The following is a 22,792-nucleotide window of genomic DNA, read 5'->3' on the forward strand; positions in this document are numbered from 1 at the left end:
TCCCACTGATTCAGCGATATTGATGTGTTGCACTGATTTTATATGTTCATATGGGGAAAATATGCGCTGTGTGTTTAATATCCAAACGTTACTTAAAATGTTATGATGCTATTGACTTACTTATATAACCATATAACAATTACAGCATGGAAACAGGCGATCTCTGCCCTTCTAGTCTGTGCCGAACGCTACGCTCACCTAGTCCCACCGACCTGCACTCATCCCATAACCCTCCATTCCTTTCCTGTCCATATACCTGTACAATTTTTCTTCAAATGATAATATCGAACCTGCTTCTGCCACTTCTACTGAAAGTTCGTTCAACACTTACTTCAAGCTCCCCTGATAATTGACTTATCACTATATTCATGCGAGGAAAATATGCGCTGTGTGTTTAATATTAACTTCGTTAGATAAACCCTTTTAGAAACGAAATTGAGAGTATTAGCCACTTATCACCTATATTCCGGTCGTGATTAATACCCCCACCCCCCCGAACAGAATCGCCAAAAAGGATTTGCAGGGCAAAGAAAATCGGCAGGTGACAACGCGCATGCATACTGGTGCCTGTGCCAAGGCTTCATGGTCATTGTAGTCTTTTTCAGTGTAAACACAATGTATTTGACTGCTACTCTTGTCCGTTGGCAACCCTACCACCCCACCCCACCCCACCCACCCACCCACCCACCCACCCACCCACCCGGGTCGGCCGGTCCGCAACAATATTGTCAATATTAAACCGGCCCACAGTGCAAAAAAGGTTGGGGACCCCGGGTCTATATGGATTTCAGTAAGGCCTTTGACAAGGTTCCACACAGAAGGTTGGTTAGGAAGGTTCAATCGTTAGGTATTAATATTGAAGTAGTAAAATGGATTCAGCAGTAGCTGGATGGGAGACGCCAGAAAGTAGTGGTGGATAACTGTGTGTCAGATTGGAGGCCGATGTCTAGTGGTGTGCCTCAGAGATCTGTACTGGGTCCAATGTTGTTTGTCATATATATTAATGATCTAGATGATGGGTTGGTAAATTGGATTAGTAAGTATGCAGATGATACTAAGATAGGTGGAGTTGTGGATAATGAAGTAGGTTTTCAAAGCTTGCAGAGAGATTTAGGCCAGTTAGAAGAGTGGGCTGAAAGATGGCAGGTGGAGTTTAATGCTGATAAATGTGAGGTGCTACATTTTGGTAGGACTAATCAAAATAGGACATACATGGTGAATGGCAGGGCATTGAAGAATGCAGTAGAACAGAGGGATCTAGGAATAATGGTGCATAGTTCCCTGAAGGTGGAATCTCACGTGGATAGGGTGGTGAAGAAAGCTTTTGGTATGCTGGCCTTTATAAATCAGAGCATTGAGTATAGGAGTTGGGATGTAATGTTGAAATTGTACAAGGCATTGGTAAGGCCAAATTTGGAGTATTGTGTACAGTTCTGGTCCCCAAATTATAGAAAGATGTCAACAAAATTGAAAGAGTACAGAGAAGATTTACTAGAATGTTACCTGGGTTTCATCTCCTATATTACATAGAAAGGTTGAACACTTCACCTGTGAGTCAACTGGGGTGATATACTGCGTCCAGTGCTCCTGATGTGGCCTTTTATATATTGGCGAGACCCGACGCAGACTGGGAGACCGCTTTGTTGAACATCTACGCTCTGTCCGCCAGAGAAAGCAGGATCTCCCAGTGGCCACACATTTTAATTCCACATCCCATTCCCATTCTGACATGTCTATCTACGGCCTCCTCTACTGTAAAGATGAAGCCACACTCAGGTTGGAGGAACAACACCTTATATTCCGTCTGGGTAGCCTTCAACCTGATGGCATGAACATCGACTTCTCTAACTTCCGCTAAGGCCCCACCTCCCGCTCGTACCCCATCTGTTACTTATTTTTATGCACACATTCTTGCCCATCCTCTGGGTCCCCCCCCCCCCCCCCCCGTCTTTCTTCCCGGACCTCCTGTCCCATGATCCTCTCGTATCCCCTTTTGCCTATCACCTGTCCAGCTCTTGACTCTATCCCTCCCCCTCCTGTCTTCTCTTATCATTTTGGATCTCCCCCTCCCCCTCCAACTTTCAAATCCCTTACTCACTCTTCCTTCAGTTAGTCCTGACGAAGGGTCTCAGCCTGAAATGTCGACTGCACCTCTTCCCACAGATGCTGCTTGGCCTGCTACGTTCACCAGCAACTTTGACGTGTGTTGCTTGAATTTCCAGCATCTGCAGAATTCCTGTTGTTTAAGGTTGAACAAGTTGGGTCTTTATTCCAAGGGGGGACTTGATAGAGGTATTTAAAATTATGAGGGGGATAGATAGAGTTGACGTGGATAGGCTTTTTCCATTGAGAGTGGGAGAGATTCAAACAAGAGGACGTGAGTTGAGAGTTAAAGGGCAAAAAGTTTAGGGGTAACATGAGGGGGAACTTCTTTACTCAGAGAGTGGTAGCTATGTGGAATGAGCTTCCAGCAGAAGTGGTTGAGGCAGGTTGGATGTTGTCATTTAAAGTTAAATTGGATAGGAAAGGAATGGAGGGTTATGGGCTGAGTGCAGGTTGGTGGGACTAGGTGAGAGTAAGAGTTCGGCACGGACTAGAAGGGCCGAGGTGGCCTGTTTCCGTGCTGTAATTGTTATATGGTTATATGGGAACAAATATTAACTCCTGTGAGATTAGATGGTGATAAGTAAATGCTAAACTGGGGCTATTAGTTTTAAATATTAGGCAAGATCTTTCTGGATAAATAATAGCTTTCAAGACGTAATTTGATATTAAAGTAAAAATGGACTATTAGGTTAATGTTGGAAGAATTGTATTATGAGTTCCAAATGTTTATAAATTGTTGGATTATTTTAAGTGCTCTTTCATTTTCCCTGTACAAGCTGCTCTTCACCACTGACCTTACACTCAATTTAAAGAACTTGCTGATTGTGGTATAATTTTTGTCAGAAGTGTTTTCCAAAATATGTTAAAACATTGAACGTATAAGGAATGTTAACAGTTTTAGCGTATAAACAAAAAATTCCTTTGCCCACTACTGTAACAATTTTTAAACTGCTTCTAACTTTTCTTATTTTATGTAAGCAAAGGAATGCCATATTAATTTATAAATGACCACACTGAATGTCCTTTTTGTTGCTTTCTGATGGCATTCTTTATTAAGGTACAATTCCAGAGGTACTGAATTATTTTCTGGCGCTTTCCCTAAAAGGAAGTTTTGAAGTTGTATGAGCATCAAGCTTTCATTATATTTTTGGATTCATTTGATTTTTAAATATTTTAAGAAATGTGTGGGTGGCTGACAAATCCAACAAGAATTTCCCATCTATAAATGCCTGCCAGAAAGGTGGGATGTGCCAATGTCTCAAACTAGTAAAGGAAGCATTCAGGTGAAGGAACTCTCAACAATGTTGTCAGATAAGGAGATCCAAGAATTGGACTGAAAAGTTAAAAGAATGGCAATATATTTCCAAGTCATTATGGTGTATAACTTGGATTAGAACAATCATGTAGTGATATTCCCATGCACTGCTGCCCATTCACGGGTTTGAAAGTGGTCTTGGTGAGTGGCTATAAGCTGTACACACTATAGGGACATGTTCGGCATAACTTTGTGGGCCGAAGGGCCTGTATTGTGCTGTAGGTTTTCTGTGTTTCTATGTTTCACTGCGGCTACAGTGTGCTCGTTTGTAGGGAGTCGATATTCCAGGTACTGGGTGAAATGCCACTGAATTCATCAATTTTATCCTGGATTATGTGGGTTGTTAATTGCATTATGGTAGTTGCAACAAATTGATGGGTTGAGGATATTCTGACACAATATTTATATCTGTAAATGATAGGTAGTTGGAAATGGAATCTGTTTATTATTGTCACATGTACAAATTACAGTGAAAAGCTTGTTTTGCATAGTGCTTAGAGGCACAACAAGGTAAAATAGTAGCGATGCAGAATAAAGTATAACAGCAACAGAGAGTGCAGTGCAGGAAAATAAGGTAAAAGATCATAGTAGTGCAGATTATGAGGTTGAGAATCTAACCTGTCGAACTAGGGAACTATATAACAGTGGGATAGAAACTAAATTGAGGTATCAGGCTTTTGTATCTTCTGTCCGATGGGAGAGGGGAGAAGAGTGAATGTCGGGGATGGGAAATGTCCTTGATTATGCTGGCTAATTTGAGGCAGTGAGAATTATGGACAGAGTCCATAGAGGGGAGGCTGGTTTCTATCATGTCACAACTCAGCACAACTCTCTGCAGTTTTTTGCAGTCTTGTGTAGAGTATTTGCCATATCAACCCATTAAGCATCTGGATGAGATGCTTTCTATGGTGCATTTATACAAATTGGTAAGGGTCAACAGGGACATGCCATATTTCTTTAGATCCTGAGGAAAGTAGAGGTACTGATGAGCTTTCTTGGCAACGACGTCTACGTAATTGCACTGGGGCAGGCTACTGTTAATGTTCACTTCAGGAACTTGAAGTTCTCTACCTCAGCAATGTTGATGTATGCAGACTACTGGGGTTAATATGCAGAAAAAAGTTCATAGAATTTTTTCCTTACTTGGAGGGCTTGAGATTGGATAGGCTGAGACTGTTTTCTCTGGAGCAAATGAGGTTTAGTGTGAGTGTAAATGAGGTATAATACAGAGATCGTATTAGAAATAATATGAGGCCTAAGTTTGTGAGAGGGAAAAGATTAAAGGGGATCTGAGGGGTAAGTTTTTCATATAAATAGAGGTGATATAAAGAATGAGCTGCTATAGAGGTGATAGAGACAGATTTATATACAATATTTAAAAGACACTTGGGCAGGTACATGGATAGGAATGGTTGAGATGAACGCAGGCAAATGGGATTAGTGACAAGAGCATCTTGGCCCAAGAGCCTATTTCCATGTGTTGTAACTCTGAGTTTATGCCATGTAACTGCATGGAGTTTAGAGAGCCAGTGTTCAGGAGTCCTAAGTGTAATTTGCTCCTATCTATCTTTGTGTTATGACCTCTGAATGGTCTCCTGTAGGTGGGTCAGGATGTACCTGATTCTGTATATTGACCATAAGTTATGATTCTATGTCTGGCTGTTTCTTTGACTATCCCATGGGATAGTTTTCCTAATCTTGATCCAGATGTCCAGATGTTAATGAGAAAGTTGTATGATTGATTGCTCTGATGGTAACTTTACTATGGCTGTATCTCATGAATAGGTCAGTAGCAGGTGGTGTGTCCCGTCTTCTTAGTGTTTCATCATGATTTTCATGTGATTGTGTATGTTGCTGAAGTGAGGTGAAAGTCAACTGGATTATTATGGGTCTGCCATTGTATGACCAGGTAAATTTGGAAGCTTTCTCTTCAGGTAGGACATTAGTGAATTAGCTTTTGAAACTCATTTTCTCACTTTCAATTCTGATGAAGAATCTTTGACCAGAAGTATTAACTCTGTTACTCTTCCACCGATGCTGTTTGAGCTGATGAGTGTTTTCATCATTTTCCATTTCAGATTTTCTGCACCTGCAGATTTGATTTCAATGTCAGGAATGCCAACTTTGAAGAAGTTCTGCTCCTTCTGCTGAAGGGATTTCAGACTTGCTTTTTTGTCTTGTTCATCTTCAATGGATTCTGTTTCCATCTAGTGTTCAGTAATCAAAGCTTGCACCTTGACAACCCGGCCTTGCTCTAATGGGAGTGTTCATTACCCTCCCTGCAACATAAAACAACTTATTTTCTCTTTCCCATTTCTGATGAAGAGTCATATATGTTTCTCATTCCACAAATGTTCTCTGACCTGCTGCATGTTTACAGCATTTTCTGTATTTGAATTGAATCTTTTAACAACGATCTATTGTTAGTCTGTCACTATTATACAAAATAAAATAACTAGCATTAGTGTTATTTGGTATTTGATGGTCAGCATTGGTTCAGTGGGCCAAAGTTACCATCAAAGTTTCTGTGTTGTATGTCTCCTTGACTCTTTTTGTTTAAATCTCAGTTTTTTTAAATAACTGGAATTTTATTTGCCCCGTAGCTATTGTGTTAATAAGATGGGCTGACTGTCCTTTTTATGCAGTCCCCTTACTTTCTTGTTGGTAGGAAAGTCAATATTAAAATATTGATAGGCCATGATCTTAATTTAGTCTTAATTTTAGGGACTGACAGTTAATATCGGCCTTGTCAGTAATGTCCACACCCCATCTACATGTACATCTGTCTGATATTTTTTACTTGTGCAACTAGTATCAGCTAATTTAGCACAGTATTTTGTGTAGGTTATCCATTTAGGCTTGCTCTTTATTTTACCAACATGTTGTAGGAACTGGATTTTGGTAAAAAGAATGGATAGTTGTTTATATAGTACAAGGCTATATTGAGTTCTGCAAATACATTCCTCAAGGAAGAATTAAATTTGTACATATTTTGAAAAACTAAATGCAAAATGAATGTTTATTTTGAATTTTTTTTTGCTACTACCACACTCTGCCCACTCAAAGAACCCTACTTAAATCATTTTATTGGTCTCTTTTTTACTTTTGTCTAATTCCAGGTCTTTCGGCATGTTTCTCCATTCTTTATACTTACATTTGATGCCAAATACAGCTCCTTTTATCCACGAATGGGACAGAATTTTGCTACTAATCAGGTAAATTGGTTATCCGCAGCCCATCCAAAATGTTTTATTTCTGTAGGAGTGTTTGTAAAATCTTATTTTGTCATTGGTTTGTTCGGCATTTTGCTAAAGCCCAATGAGTTCATTTAACTGTCTTTCAGTTCAAACTGCTTAACTGTACAATTACTATATATTAATAGATTATAATACGCTAGGTTAGTAGGTGATGCAGACATAATGTATCCTTTATTGCTGACATATTTTTCATACCAGAATCTTGTTGGGTTTTTTTTACAGTACTGAACTGCTTTACATGTTCCTGTGAAGTTTCTGGGGGTTAGATGCTCTGAACAAGTGTGAGATCTAAATATATTTCTTACTGCATCCAATGCAACGCAAGCCAGCACATCTTAATTGGAAAAAATTAGCACTTTTGACAGTGTTTGTGTTTTGCAGCCATTAAAGTACAAGTAATTTTGACTGGCGCCAAAGCTGTCAATATTCCATTGACAAACAAAACTGTACGTACTGGATATAGTCTGATCAATTAAACTTTATCCTTTCTGGTGTTGCTGTCCGCTAAAATGCAGGCAATTCAGGCAAGTTTTTAAGTGATAAAATTTAACATGTAAAATGTAAAAATGCTGGAGTAGCAAAGCTGGTTTTGAAAGAGATTTTCCTCTTGTCGTTTAGGAATGACTAGGAAAAATCTGCCCTTAATGATCTTTGTTTTGCTAAGTGGCTTTTTTTGTGTTGACCTCCAGCATTCCAATTTACTTAGTCACTGCGTTTGTTTGAAGTATGTTGTTGACCTATTGACCGTGGAGCTGATTATTGACTTATTTTGGAGGAAGCTGGAGGTCTATGAGCCAGTGCTCATCAGAGGTGAAGGTCAGCAACTTTAAATTTCTCAGTGTTATAATTTCAGAGGACTTGGCCTGGGCCCAGCATTTACAAAGGAAGCACCGCGGCGCCTCTATTTCCTTAGAAGTTTGCGAAGATGCGGCACAATATCCAAAACTCTGACAAACTATAGGTGTGTGGTGAAGAGCTTATTGACTGGCTACATCACAGCCTAGTGTGGTAACACCAGTGCCCTTGAATAGAAAAGCCAACAAAAAGTAGCGGATACAGCTGAGTCCATCATGGGTAAAGCCCTCCCCACCATTGAGCACATCTACATGGAGCGTTGTTAGAGGAAAGCAGCATCCATCATCAGGGACCTCCACCACACAAGTGATGCTCTCTTCTTGCTGGGCCTGTAGGAAGAAGGTACAGGAGCCAAAGGACTCACGCAGCCAGGTCCAGGGACAGTTATTACCCCTCAACCATCGGGGTTTTGAACCAATGGGGATAACTTCACTTGCCCCACAACCAATGGACTCACTTTCAGGGACTCTTCACCTTATGTTCTTGATCTTTATTGATTATTAATCTCTTTTTTTCTTTGTATTTGCACAGTTTGTTGTCTTTTGCACACTGGTTGTCTACCCTGTTGGATGTAGTCTCTCATTGATTCTATTACGGTTATTGGATATATTGAGTATGCCTGTGAGAAAACTTATCTTAGTATTGTATATGGTGATTATATATGTACTTTGATAATTTACTTTGAATTTTGAAGACAGTTCAACTTTCTCTTGTAGAATACTTTATATATTGGGAAGTGTGGAAAGTAGTTTGAGGGTATGGCTATAATAAATACAATTATAGCTTCTCCTCAAACATACCTGATTATTTTAATTTTAATTACCAATGTGATTGGGCAGGAGAAAGTGCAGAGAAGGTTCAGAGGAATGTTGCCAAGACTGAAGGCATTGAGTTGCAGGAAGCAACAAGATAGGCTGGGACTGTTTTCCTTTGTGCAAAGTACGGTGATCAGTGAGTGACCTTGTATAAGTATTGAAAATCATGAGTGGCGTGGATAAGATGGATGGTCATAATCTTCATCTCAAGGTAGGGAAAACTGGAGGTAGGGGAACAAAAATTTAGAGACAACCTGAGGGACATGTTTTTTAGTGGATGCTGGGGATGTGGAATGAGCTCATGATGAAGCAGGTGCATTTAAAAGACATTAAATATGTTTGTGTATAGGAAAGATTTTGAAAGATATGGACTAAATGCAGTCCAATGGGAATAGCTCAGGTAGACACCTTAGTTGGCATGGACGAGATGGGTCGAAGGAACTGTTTCTCTACTTTCTGACTGTAAACGACTCAATGACTTGTTTCATTTTTCCATGAATGAGGATGCGCTGGTACCTTGGAACACTGCTGTTTAATAGTTTATTAAAACTGTCTACTTTTTATGAAAGTGGATTGCTTCATGTTTCCCACATTATACTTCATTTACCCTGTATCCTTTTGCAGACTTTGTTTCCTCTTCATATTTTGTTTTCTCACCAGTCTTTGAATTGTCAATATATGACTGCATTGTTTTCTTGTAGGAATTGTATTTGTTTGATCAAGATTTCTGTTCCATCTACATTCTTTGGCAGACTTTGATTCCTCTTTATATCTTGTTTTCACACTAATCTTTGAATTGTCAACATATGACTGCATTGTTTTGTAGGAATTGTTTTTATTTGATCAGGATTTCTGTTCCATCTTTCTCACGTTTAACAGTAGTATTAACCGAAATATTTCTCTCCAGAACAACTGCAACTAGGAGAAACATACTGAGCTAGTTTTATTCAATTTTGAAAGCTGGATTTTCTTACATCATCTGGTTATAGCAATTTATGAAAATATTTTAACTTTAAAGATATTCTGTTGATCTCTCTAGTATTTATTATCGCTTTTGGGGAGCCTACATTTTGGACATCTTCAGTGTTAACTTCTGGAAGTTGCAAAAAAAAGCAAGGCTATTTATTTTAGCTTTTTTACTTAATGTTTTTGGCACTAATCAAAACAACACATAATATGCTTGAAGCATGTACTGACATGTCAGCTGTCTGTTTGTTTACGAACACGCTATATCACACAATTAAATTATCCTTTAAAGGTGGAAAGCATGATGAGAAAGTAGTCTCTAATACATTGCATTGAAGAACAGAATGTCTTTATTAGCCCATAACTGAAGAATTGTGTTTATAATTGATTGCATTACTGTAGGGAGATGTAACTATCCTAAAAAGTGTGTAGAGAACATGTATTAGAATGTTTCTAGTTAGATATTATTTCATTTACAAGCATAAGCTAGAAATTCTGTTTTTGAGCAGAGAAAAGTAATTGAAGATACAATGGAGCAACAAAATCTTGATTGGTTTAGATATGATAAATAGAAAGGGAATTGCTCCTATTAATGGAGTAATGTAAGACCTGAAGACACAGACATAAAATTGGCAAAAGATCAAGGGCTTTTGTGAAGAAAAATGTATTTTGCACTGAGTACCATCTGAAAGGATCTCAAAGGGAAATTGTATAAGTGAAGATACTGAGTTGGGTTATCTATGTATATATTAAAAAAATAAGGACACACTCAATAGTTGAATAGCTGTTGCCTGTAATGTAACAATGCTGTAATTTGATGTGGAGACGTTCATAAAATGTTCTTTCTTACACTGTCCTGTAGAAATGAATATTGGAGTTTTGTCTTAAAAATGAAAACAACTACACTTATTTACTGTAAATTTCAGCTGCCATTGAGCCATACAGTACAGAAACTAGCCTTTCGGCCCACTTGCCCTTCTGAACTTATTTACATTTACTGGCAATTGCAGAATTACGAAAGTAAAGTAACAATTTCTCTTTGAAAGCTAATTTTCCCACTTGCCCTTTTTTAAACAGAATTTTGAAGCTGATATCAGTGGAATGGCAATAGAAGGATGCTGGCAAACTGATAGCCAGCTACTTCTCAGTGAAGTGATGGTGGAACACTTCTTCAGACAAGGGATGCTTGATGTGGCAGAGGAGCTCTGTCAGGTAAGGTAATTGGTCCTGTTGTAGTTTGCATTTGTGTGTAATTGGGGTCTGTTCCTAAATTGGCTCTTTGAATTCAATTATTTCAAAATGGGTTGAACTTTATGCTTGCCAATTTTTTTTCTCTCCACAATCATCTGAAAATCAGCTAATGCACAACTATGCACTTTGTTCCTTCACATTACGTGCTAACTATATTATCATGCTCTGCTTTCCCCAAGCAGTGTGGCTGCCCAGCAGCTCCACCCACTGCCCACCACTACTTTTTATCATCTCCTGTCAGTCACCTTATGTACTGACACTCTTGTGCTTTATGGATATAGAATTATGTACATAACTTATGTATATAAGCTATATTACATATTTATATTGTGTTCCTTGCCTTAATATGTTTTTTATGTGCTGAATCGGATCCAGAGTAACAATTATTTCTTCTCCTTTATACTTGTGTACTGGAAATGATATACAATGTTGAATCTAGAAACGTTTGCATCAATCAATTCAGTCTGTTCACACTTCTAGATCCTCAGCTGCCTCATATAAAAAAAAAAGCACTGTGAAAAGATGTGGGGTGTTACGCCAGTTTTTTCTGTGACCTCTTGGCAATAATATTCTATTGGACACAAGCCCCAAATCACTGAGTGAAAGAAATATACTGTAGGTCACAGCAGATTGGTGGAAATAAACTTCTGTCAACTGCAAAAGGAAGGTGGGGATCGTTGAGAAAGGTCTAAGAGTGCAGTGGTAACAGCAAGATGGTTGGACTTTGCTTAAAGAGGGGTTCAGGGTTGTGGGTAGATTAATGCTTTGAGAATGGAAATCAGATTCAAAGACATAGAGTTGCCAGGTCTAAAGGGTGTAAAGCATTGAGGATATTTTGGTGAGAATTCTCATTGTGTTTAAATGGGAGGTGGAATATTTGGATTTTAAATGATGGGTAAAACGGCTGAGATGCCCAAAGAAATAGAAAGTGTTAGTGGAGTAGAGCGCAAAGATAAGGTGCACAGTAATTCAGTGATGTCCATGTTCCCTCCGAAGTAGTTCGGATGGGGAAATTAGTAGAAGGCCTCTTTGCAAAACACAGTTCCCACCTAAAACATTACTACTTAAAATCCTGCCCATCCAATCTTCTTTCTTTTTCTCTCTTCATAAAAAGAAAAGGTAAGACTTAAATGGTTATTTTCATGAGACCATAAGATGTATGAGTAGAATTAGGCCATTCAGTCTATTGAGTCTGCTCCGTCATTTCATCCTGGCTGATTTATTTTCCTTCTTATCTGCATTCCCTTGCCTTCTCTCTGTAACTTTGCCCTTACTAATCAGGAACCTATCAACTTCTCGTTTAAATATACCTAGTGGCTTGACCTCCACAGCCATCTGTGACAATAAATTCCACAGATTCACTACCCTTTGGCTAAAGAAATTCTTCCTTATCTCTGTTCAAAATGGACATCACTCTCTTTTGAGGGTGTGCCCCCTCTGGTCCTAGACTCATCCACTATTAGAAATGTCCTCTGCGCATCCATTCTATCCAGGCTTTTCAATGTTCATTTGCGGAATCATTCTTGTGAACCTCCTCTGGGCCTTCCCCATTGTCAGCACATCTCTTCTTGTATAAAGAGCCTAAAACTACCCTCAATACTCCTTTTTTTTCTTTTCAATATTTTTATTGGTTTCTATGTAGAAGAATACAGAGTACAAGAAAGTGTATATAAAAGGTCAAAAAAAGATTTTTAAAAAACTACCAATTACATTATATCTATTCATAATTACAATCTGATTACCCCGTATTCATGTAAGTTAGTCAATAGTTATATTGAAATATACTAATTTATTGCGAAACTCCTGAAGACAGGTGGCAGATCAACTGTTGATCCCACTGGTAATAGCACAGGACAGTTAACATCTTAGTCCACATGTATTTTGTAACCCAAAAAGAGTCTAACCCCTACCAAGACTGAAACCTTTTATTAAGGAGAAAAAAGGTAAAATACCTTCTCATACAATAAAAAATTAATAATAGCCAACATCTGAATTTAAACAACCAATTGAGGGTTTTGAAAGTTTTGAAAATAATTCAGAAAGGGTCCCCACAATGTTTGAAAGTCTTGACGAGATTCAGAAATTGAACAACGAATCTTCTCTAAATCTAAGCATGACATAATGTTGAATAACCATTGAGCATGAGTAGGAGAAAAAACATCTTTCCATTTAAACAAAAGTGCCCTCCTAGCTGTAAGAGAGCTAAAGGTATTCTATCTCTCACTTCTCACACGAAGGAATTGTCCCCTTTTAAACCCTTCAAACCCCTTTCACTAACGCGTTCCCATACATTTGTTACTTACGCAATGATCTCACCTTCCCCAAACAAACGTTTTTTGTTTTTTTTTACCATTTTCCACTATTATGGCTGTAGACTTATACTCCCTTAAATTTCTCAAAACATTGCTGTGGACTGGTTCAGTTGTATCTTCTCAAAACAACCTCACTCCAAGCTAACACCATTTTGTCTTACAGGCTTCCATTTTATTATAGCATATACCAAGGAGGAATCACATTTAACTCTATTCTATATTTAAAGCGTAGATTGATAGGTTCTTGATTAGTAAGGGTATCAAAGGCAGGAGAATGTGGTTAAGAAGGATAATAAACCAGCCATCAGAACAATCAGGATCAGGTTTGTTATCAACAGCATGTGACATGTTAACTTAGCAGCAGCAGCAGTTCAATGCAGTACAGAATCTAGCAGAGAGAGAAGAAAAACAATAATAAATAAAATAAAACAATAAATAAACAAGGAAGTCATTTACATATATTGAATAGATTATTAAAAAATGTGCAAAAACAGAAATACTGTATATTAAAAAAGTGAGGTAGTGTCCAAAGCTTCAAAGTCCATTTAGGAATTGGATGGCAGAGGGGAAGAAGCTGTTCCTGAATCGCTGAGTGTGTGCCTTCAGGCTTCTGTACCTACTACCTGATGGTAACAGTGAGAAAAGTGCATGCCCTGGATGCTGGAGGTCTTTAATAATGGATGCTACCTTTCTGAGACACCGCTTCCTAAAGATGTCCTGGGTACTTTGTAGGCTAGTGCCCAAGATGGGGCTGACTAGATCTACAATCTTCTGCAGCTTCTTTTGGTCCTGTACAGCAGCGGTCCCCAACCACTGGGCCGCAAAGCATGTGCTACCGGGCCGCGGGGAAACGATATAAGTCAGCTGCACCTTTCCTCATTCCCTGTCACGCACTGTTGAACTTGAACATAGGGTTGCCAACTGTCCCGTATTTGCTGGGACATCTGGTATATTGGGCTAAATTGGTTTGTCCCATATGGGACTGCCCTTGTCCCGTATTTCCCCCGCTAAGGTAGAGCATTCCTATGAAACCTTTCGTGTTGAAGTGGCATAAAGTGAAGAAGCAATTACGGGAAATTATGCGGGAAAATTTTTGAGTGTTCCCAGACCCAAAAAAATAACCTACCAAGTCATACCAAATAACACATAAAACCTAAAATAACTCTAACATACAGTAAAAGCAGTAATGAAATGATAAATACACAGCCTATATAAAGTAGAAATAATGTATGTACAGTGTAGTTGGGAAGATTAACCCAAATCCAATCTGTGGGGAAAAAAAATCAGCACGTACGCGCACGTCACGCATGTGCACACGGGTGCCCACGCAAGGCTTCGTGGTCATGGTAGTCTTTCTCGGGGTAAACACAAGTATCCTGTCAACACACACACAAACAATGCTGGTGGAATGCAGCAGGCCAGGCAGCATCTATAGGAAGAGGTACAGTTGACATTTTGGGCCGGGACCCTTCGTCAGGATTTGACTGCTCTTTTGTTTCTTATTTGGGAGTGAGAAAGTTGGCAACCCTAACATGTCGAGGTGAGTTTAACCCTACTTGAACAACCCTCCTCTCCCCCCCCCCCCCCCCCCCCCGGGTTGGCCGGTCCGCAAGAATATCGTCAATATTAAACCGGTCCGCAGTGCAAAAAAGTTTGGGGACCCCTGCAGTACAGTAGCCCCTCCATACCAGACAGTGATGCAGCCTGTCAGAATGCTCTCCACGGTGCTACAGAAGTTTTTGAGCGTATTTGTTGACATGTCAAATTGCTTCAAACTCCTAATAAAGGCTGTCTTCCTGCCTTTATGACTACATCAATATGTTGGGACCAGGTTAGATCCTCAGAGATCTTGACACCCAGGAACTTGAAGCTGCTCACTCTCTCCACTTCTGATCCCCCTATGAGGATTGGTACGTGTTCCTTCATCTTACCCTTCTTGAAGTCCACAATCAGCTCTTTTGTCTTACTGACGTTGAGTGCCAGGTTGTTGCTGTGGGACCATTCCACCTGTTGGCATATCTCACTCCTGTATGCCCTCTCGTCACCACCTGAGATTCTACCAACAATGGTTGTATCGTCAGCAAATTTGTAGATTGAATGACAGGACAGTCTCTGGGTCGAGTGGCCTAATTTTGCTCTTATGCCTTATGGTCTTGTATTTCAAATTGTTTTACAGGCTTTGTGTAGTCATTGTGGAAATTTCAATTTGTTCACTCAGCATAGCGTAATAAACTAATTACGCCCTTATTATTTCTTTCCTAGGGAATAAAAATATCAGAAAACAAATTTATTTGCTTACTTTTCTCAAGAACATTTGTTTTAAGCAACACCTTCTCAGATCAATTAAAGTAGAAATAACCTAAACTTTTGTTATATTTAGTGATACAACACAGAGTAGGCCCTTCTGGCTATTCAAGCCATTCTGCCCTGGCAATCCCACAAACCTGCCTGATTAATCCTCACTTAATTAGGAGACTATTTACAATGGCCAGTTAACCTACCCAGTATGGAGGACAAAACTGGAGCACCCGAGGGGAAACCCACACATTTCACGGGGAGAATGTACAGAGACTCCTTGCAGAACAGCATCAGAACTGAACCCAGGAACACCCTGAGCTGCAATAGTGTCGCACTAACCACTATGCTTCTGTGGTGCCCCTTTGGGACATCCCACCAGTCTCTGCAGCCAATTAAGTGCTTTACAAATGTACTGTCTTGAACTGAAGTAAACTCCCTAGCAGTTTGAACACTTTTTTCCTTGAGGCAGTAGTGTGATGAAGACTAGGAAACTGGGAATATTTATTCTGCTGTTTAAAATTCCAACAGGCTTTCTTGAATACATTTAAGAGATGAGAGGCAACCTTGGCTTTAAAATCTAAAATACCCCAAATGGTCATCTATATTTTAATGTTCCTGGCATGGGATGTTGAAGATTGGGTCAAAAATGCAGTTCATATCTTGTGCACTGTTCAGAATAGAGTACTATGTTCAGTATTGATTATCAAGCCAGAACAAAAAAAATCACAATTTTGTAGTACAGTACTATTAAAGGTATTGGAATTATCATGTGGTAATAAAAAATAATTATGAAAGCTCCACCTTTGTGGTCTTAAAGAAAATAGCAATGCAGGGCCTATCTTTCAAGATATTGTTCCAGAGTACAATAGGGCAGTAGAATCTGAAAACTAGCTAATAATTGTTTAAATATTTATTTTTCACACTTTCATCTTTATAATGTGGAATTCAAGGTACAAAAGTTGCCATGCTCTTCAAATACAATTAGATGCAGTGCAGGAGACTTTAGGATGCTAAAATGATGAGTATCAATGGATATTGTTGCCTTCACTTAACAATAACACTTTTACTTGTGTCTTTTTACTAAGTAGTTGGTAAATGTAGGATGAATTGGTATTTTTTAAAGATCTGAATGGAGGGTCTCAGCCTGATATGTTGACTCTTTATTCTTCTCTATAGACTCTGTCTGACTTGCTGAGTTCCTCCTTTATTTTGTGTGTGCCATTCTGGATTTCCAGCATTTGTAGAATCTCTTGAATTCTTAAATCTTTTCATAACAAATTTATTTAGTTGATTTTATCTGTAGATTTTGTTCACAGCATCAATTTCATTGCTTTCAAGCAATTTGTGCAGAATTCTTTTGGCAAATTCAAGTTCAACTTTATTTCCATCTGACTGTATACGTATATCATCAAATGAAACATTATTTCTCCGGACCACAGTATGCCCACAAAGCATATATCACACACAGCACATAAAATGAAGTATTACCATAAGTAGATGAATGAAATATTCAAAATGTATGATGTGTGCAACATAGGTAAGCAGTATGGTAAACAGCTTGCTGTCTTAGTGACAAGACCTCAGTGGTGGCGTGGTAGCCATTCTACCTCCTAAGTAACACTGTCTTTATTTGCCCATTAGGAAGCTGGCTTGTGTATAGAAGGAAACCAAAAGGAACCTTTTGTGGAATTAAATCGAATTCTGGAGGCACTCAGAATAAGAGATCTAAGGCCTGCATTAGAGTAAGTTTCATTTTATTTCATAATTATTATAATAGATGGTGAACACAAGCAAGTCTTTGGAATTGGCTGTTTCCTTTTAGTGGAGGGCTGCATTCCCAGAAGGCAGTAAGGTTTTGATTGTGACCATGATTTCAAATTGTCATGTGTCTTCAGTAACTGAGTCAAACACAGCAGATTGAGAGATTATAAAAGCTGAATGTGTTCTTCAAAATGGAAATACAAATTTAATCAAATTGGAGGATATTTGAGTTCTTTTAAGTTTTTTTTTCTGGAAAGCTTTTCTGATTTTGTTTTGTGATTCTTTTTAGAATTAGAATGGGAATCTTTCTCAAACTGTTGAATTAGAAGCAACTTGTTAGCTTATCATTTATTTATTGCAATACTAAAATTTTATGGTTACGTACAGGATTTCTAATGAACATAAATTTATTTTGCTTTAAAGATGGGCAGTTTCAAACCGTGAGATGTTGATGGCACAGAACAGTTCTCTAGAGTTCAAACTTCACAGACTATTTTTTATAAGTCTGTTAATGGGCGGTACAGAAAATCAGAGGGAAGCACTTCAATATGCAAAGAACTTTCAGCCATTTGCTTTAAATCACCAGAAAGGTAAGCAAGTTAGACAGAAAATATTATTGTGAAAACCCTATTTTACTGTTTGGCATTGAGAATACAGTTTTTTTTCACACTTTCTTCATGCCTCAAATTGCCCAAAGTAACAATATTTGGAAACAATAGTTTGCATTTATTTAAAATATGAGCTAAATTACTTTGAGGTATTAGCAGATAAACATTTACATTGAGGAATGATTTAAGTGTACATTTGCAGAGATACCAGACACTTAGAAATGGTTTTAAGGGGGGGAGAGGGAGTGAGTCAAAGTGTATGGCAGGAATTTTAGTAAACCGTGGCATAGAAGGTGTGATTGCCAGTATTAGTAAACAGATGCCAAAGAAACAAGGCATTAAAAATTAGTACTTGTGGGCTGGAGGATTGGAAAAGGGGAGGAGCTTGAAAATGGAGGTGATTGAACAGAATGGGAATAATTAAAAAGCAACCAATTGCCTGAACTGGAGCCAATGTAGATAAATCAGGATTTGGAGATGGGCTTAGTGTCTCTTAAAATAAAAGTAGCATAGTCTTAATTAATTTGAAGCTTAAAAGTCTGGAAGATTTAAGATTGACAAAAGAACTTTGGAAATATTGAATGGTTGTAGTTGAGATAGAAACATACAAATATGTTTTAAGTATGTACCTGCAAGCTCTTTAACTTGAAGTGGGCAAAAAAAAACTGCTAATGAGGAAACCTGAAACAAAAATAAAATGCTGGATGGAGCCAGCAAGTTAAGTACTATCAGCAGAGGAGAAACAACCTTGTCATTTTGGGTCTCGAGAGTCCTTCAAAACTGCAAAATTGGTGTGTTTTAAATTGTAGAAGAGGTGGTTTGCAGAAAACGGGATATTTGTGACAGGATGCAGACAAAAGTTATCAAATGAACAATTGCTTTAAAAGCTGACATTTAGAGACAAAAGCATATTGAAAGAATAAAGTACATCTGTAGAGAGAGGGAGATGGAGATGATCTGGTGGTAATCCAGCAATCCAAATAGTCTTACAAGGCAGAGCAGGCAGGATCTCTTCCAGTTTTGTGTGTGCATTCAGGACTCAATTCAGACTCATCTACTTCGGTGAAGCCAAACACAGATTGGTGATTGTTGTGCGGATCACTTTATGTTCAGTCTGCAAGGGTGATCCTGAACTTGATCTGTGATTTTAAACCTTCATCCTACTTCCACTCCAATGCCTCTTATGTTCAATATACTATAAGGCTCAATAGAAAGTTAAGGAACAGAACTTCATATTCTGTTGGTGCATATTATAACAGACTTAATATTCAATTTAACAATTTCAAATAACCTTACCAAGCTTTACCCTCTTTGTTCACTGTCATTGCTCTTTCTTTCACAATTTGTTTACTATTGTACCCTCTCAACTGCTGTGCAGTTGCTGCCATGACTTTATTTTCTCTATCTCCTCCCTCATAATTCCACTTAATCGACATGTTTTCTCACCCTTTCAGTTCCAATTATGTATTTGTCTTCATACAGCATCTCTTTCACTCCCCCACCCCCTTACTCAATGCTTACAGCATTTTCTGTTTTTACTTCACACAATGCAATTTTTTTCTAAGCAGTAGGAAATGTAGATAATTTTGTCTTCCCCATCTTAAGACAAAGGAAGCAATGGTGTTTCACTGTTCTTGACAAAACCTATTAATTTGGCAAGAATTGAGAATTGAATTGCAGATGTGCCTGATAAGTTTAATGCAGCTTTAAAAAAAATCAAAAGAAAGACTGACACCTGATTTTTTTGTTAATGTTAGAAATCTGAGGATATAGTTAATTGCCAATGTACATTCAAGTCATGGTGTATACCCCAATCAAAATGATTGGAGTAGTGAGAAGAAATGAGGAAAGTGTCTTCACAAAATTGCAATCAATTGATGTGCATGTACAAGTTTAATTGGAAACAAAGTTGGAAAAGTATTTTCGATTTTGGTCTATGCCCTTTTATTTAAGAAATATATTTTGATATTTTTTTTTTCTTACAGATATCCAAGTGTTAATGGGAAGCCTTGTCTACTTGAGGCAGGGAATAGCAAACTCTCCCTATGTGCACCTCTTAGATTCTAACCAGTGGGCTGATATCTGTGATATCTTCACCAGGGATGCCTGTTCTCTCCTTGGTCTTTCGGTAGAATCGCCTCTGAGTGTCAGGTATGAATGAACATTGTAAAAACTGATAATTCCTAAAAAAGCAAGACAGAATTTAGAATCTCCTTCATCCATTTATGCATGTATATGTTTATGTGATCTGTCTCTCTGTCTCTCTGTCTCTCGTCGTCCTTGGGGACCATCTTCCTGACATACATATGGATGTTTTGCAGTTCTTCCAGGACTGTGGCCTTCACACTTCCAAGTCCCTGTCCTCCTTTATGCTGGTCTTTACGCTCGATGTTGAACTTTGGATGGAATCCTCCATGTATTGTTAGTAGTTTCCAGGTCTTCATGTCAGCAGCTTCCAGTTCGTTCCTTGGCCAATACACTATTGCAGCTGGGTATCTTGTGACTGGTAGGGCGAATATGTTGATGGCTCTGATGTTGTTCTTCCCATTCAGTTGGCTTTTTAGGACCTGTCTCACTCCTTGGAGGTACTTGGATGTTAGAACTTTCCTTGTATCCTCATTGTGGCTTCTATGCACCTGCTGCAGGATCCCCACGTATTTGTAGCTGTCCTGATATGTGGCCTTCAGATAGCTTGACTCCTTTTGATGAGTTTGCCTCTTTTCACTACCATCTGGCTGCACTTTTCCCATTCAAATGACATCCCAGTGTCTCTGCTGTACACCCTTGTCAGGTGGATTAGTGAGTCAATGTCTCTCTCATTTCTGGCATACACCTTGATGTCATCCATGTACAGGAGGTGGCTGATGGTCACTCCACTCTTGAACCTTTACCCATATCCACAGCAGTGGGGATAGAGCATCAGAGCATCACCCTGGTATATTCCACATCTGATGGTCACTTGTGCTACTGGCTTTGAGTTAACTTTGAGCATTGTCCTCCAATGGCCCATTGAATTCTTGATGAAGGTCCTTGGTGTCTTGCTGACCTTGTACAGAGGCAGGCATCCCATGTGTGGGGCATGAAGCCTTGTGCTTTCTCATAGTTGATCCAATCTGTGGTCAGGTTGGTTTGCCTGGTCTTGGAGTTTCACATGACTGTTTTGTCTATCAGTAGTTGGTGCTTGAAGCCTCTGGTTCCATTACCAATCCCCCTCTGAGCAGGGCTCAGGAATTTACACACATATTCCTTCAGTTTGCTGACTATGATGCCTGATAGGAGCTTCCATGTTATTGACAGGCCAGTAGTTTGATGGTGTTGCTCCTTTGTGAGAATCCTTCATTATGAGTATTATCCTTCTTTGTGTTAGCCATTCAGGGTGTGAGCCTGCTTCAAGTAGCTGGCTCATTTGAACTGCCAGCCATGTATGTAATGCTGTGAGTTTCTTCAGCCAATAGGCGTGGATCATGTCAATTCTTCATACTTGCTACCCATTGCTGGACATCTACTGCTATGATGGTGACTGGTTTTTCCTCCGGGAGATTGCAGAGGCTTGTTTGTAGGTCTTTTAGCCATTGGACAATGGTGTTATGTGATGTTTCTTTTTCCCATATTCTCTTCCAGTACTCCTCATTTGCTGTTTTGGCTGGTTCAGGTACTGGCATGTTGTTACTCTGGAACTGTGCGAGTACTTTTCTTGGTTCTTTGGGGAAGAGTACATTTATTCGCCTGGCTTCTGGGTCCTTAGTGTACCTCTGTAGTCTCGTAGCCAGAGCTGTTAGCCATTGCTTGGCAGTTTCCAAGACTCCGGTTCTGTACTTCGTTAGTAGCCGAGATGAGTCTTTGGTCTTCCCATTTTTCTGCAGCTCAGTTAGTCTGCTGACTTCTGCCCTTGTGGTTTTCATCTTGGCTTCCAATCTCCAGAGGTTATAATAGTACTCTCCACTGTTTTTAATTCTGTAGCCCAGCATTTCTAGGACTGCTGATGCATATATCAGATTATCGGTCGCAGTTATGTTGGAGATTGCAATTGTAAGTAGTGCTTCATTGGCTGCTTCAAGCATGCTGTTTGATGCAATTTTATCACTACGTCTGGGGAGCCTGGTTCTTTGATTGACGGTCACCAGTTTAGCTATGATCTTCTCTCTGATTGCAGCAGCCAGCATTGATTGATATGTCTCAAGGTGAGATTTGAATTTGCATTTCCCGTGTGCAAGGTGATGCTATTATCTTTGCACCACCTGTGAGTTGTGGAGGTGGGTTTGAAATCATTTTTCCTGATTGGATCAGTTCCACAGTGATGTTGCTGCGGTGCATTGTGATTGTATGTCTTCCAATTCAAGATGTAATAGCAATCCTCAGTTGACAATGTTTGATCATTGGGTAACCAGTTGTTTTTCCGTGCATGTGGACGACGGTCTTCATTGTTGCCAGTGGCCATACATGTGCTTGATGTATCCTCTTTCATGTGGGTTGCTGTTAAAGTAGCATTCCATTAATTCCATATTGTCCTGTCTCATACACTTATGGTTTGTTGTGGTAGTCAGTTTCTTAGCAGATGGTCCCGGTTCCCCAGCCATTGGCACGGACCTTGTTAATTTGAGCAACCTCTGAGCTGGCATAACTCCTCTTGTTCTTGTTACTCTCATCTGAAGGTTTTTGTGGGCAGATGTAGTGTAGGCGTGAGGGGTCCAGCCTTAGACTCCTACCAGGCCACCACCACCGGGAACTGAACCCCAGACACCTGGATGGTTCCCAGTGTCGGCCTCAGAAGTGTTTGTGTGTGTGTGTGTGTGTGTGTGTGTCTGTCTGTCTGTCTATATGTATACGTATGTATAAATGTATATGAAACACTCTGGTTTCCTTGGCTGCGTAAGTGTAGGGAAGACCATCGCCGGCCCCGCCAAACAGTGTGATTGAGGTGCGAGCCCACCCCAGACCCCGTTTGTGTGGATGCTGTGTGATTCATTACCCTGTTACAAATGAGTACCACAAAATAACAGACAGTACAACACATACAATTAAAAGATTTAGCTTTATAATTCTTAATTTGACTTAAGGGTTAGGAAAGAAAACAAAAAAAAAAGGGCCCAGCTTAATGAAACAGCCTAATGTGCACAAGTTGGAGCTCACTGTTTCCCCAAATCACTGATCCTGAATTGATCTCACTCTGGGATTCATCGAATCATGGTCCTGCTCTGGATCGAATCCTACAACCTCTTCTCTCTGGCGTCTTCTCCCTTCATCTCTC

The 22,792-nt window shown here is 39.3% G+C and overlaps 1 protein-coding gene across 3 annotated transcripts in view; it reads left to right on the forward strand.

Annotated features, from left to right (window-relative positions):
* Nucleotides 1–22,792, forward strand: part of LOC140196827 (E3 ubiquitin-protein ligase RMND5A) — a 68,481-nt gene that overhangs the window by 29,225 nt on the left and 16,464 nt on the right. For 2 of the 3 annotated variants that reach the window (XM_072256662.1, XM_072256660.1), the window contains exons 3-7: nt 6,541–6,636; nt 10,392–10,526; nt 16,817–16,917; nt 17,360–17,526; nt 19,530–19,695. In XM_072256662.1, coding sequence (XP_072112763.1) covers nt 6,541–6,636; nt 10,392–10,526; nt 16,817–16,917; nt 17,360–17,526; nt 19,530–19,695 — 665 coding nt within the window. The remainder of the gene's footprint in view (nt 1–6,540; nt 6,637–10,391; nt 10,527–16,816; nt 16,918–17,359; nt 17,527–19,529; nt 19,696–22,792) is intronic. The other variant, XM_072256661.1, reaches the window with a different exon arrangement.

Source organism: Mobula birostris, chromosome 4 (genome assembly GCF_030028105.1).
Source record: "Mobula birostris isolate sMobBir1 chromosome 4, sMobBir1.hap1, whole genome shotgun sequence".
Taxonomy (NCBI): Eukaryota; Metazoa; Chordata; class Chondrichthyes; order Myliobatiformes; family Myliobatidae; genus Mobula; species Mobula birostris.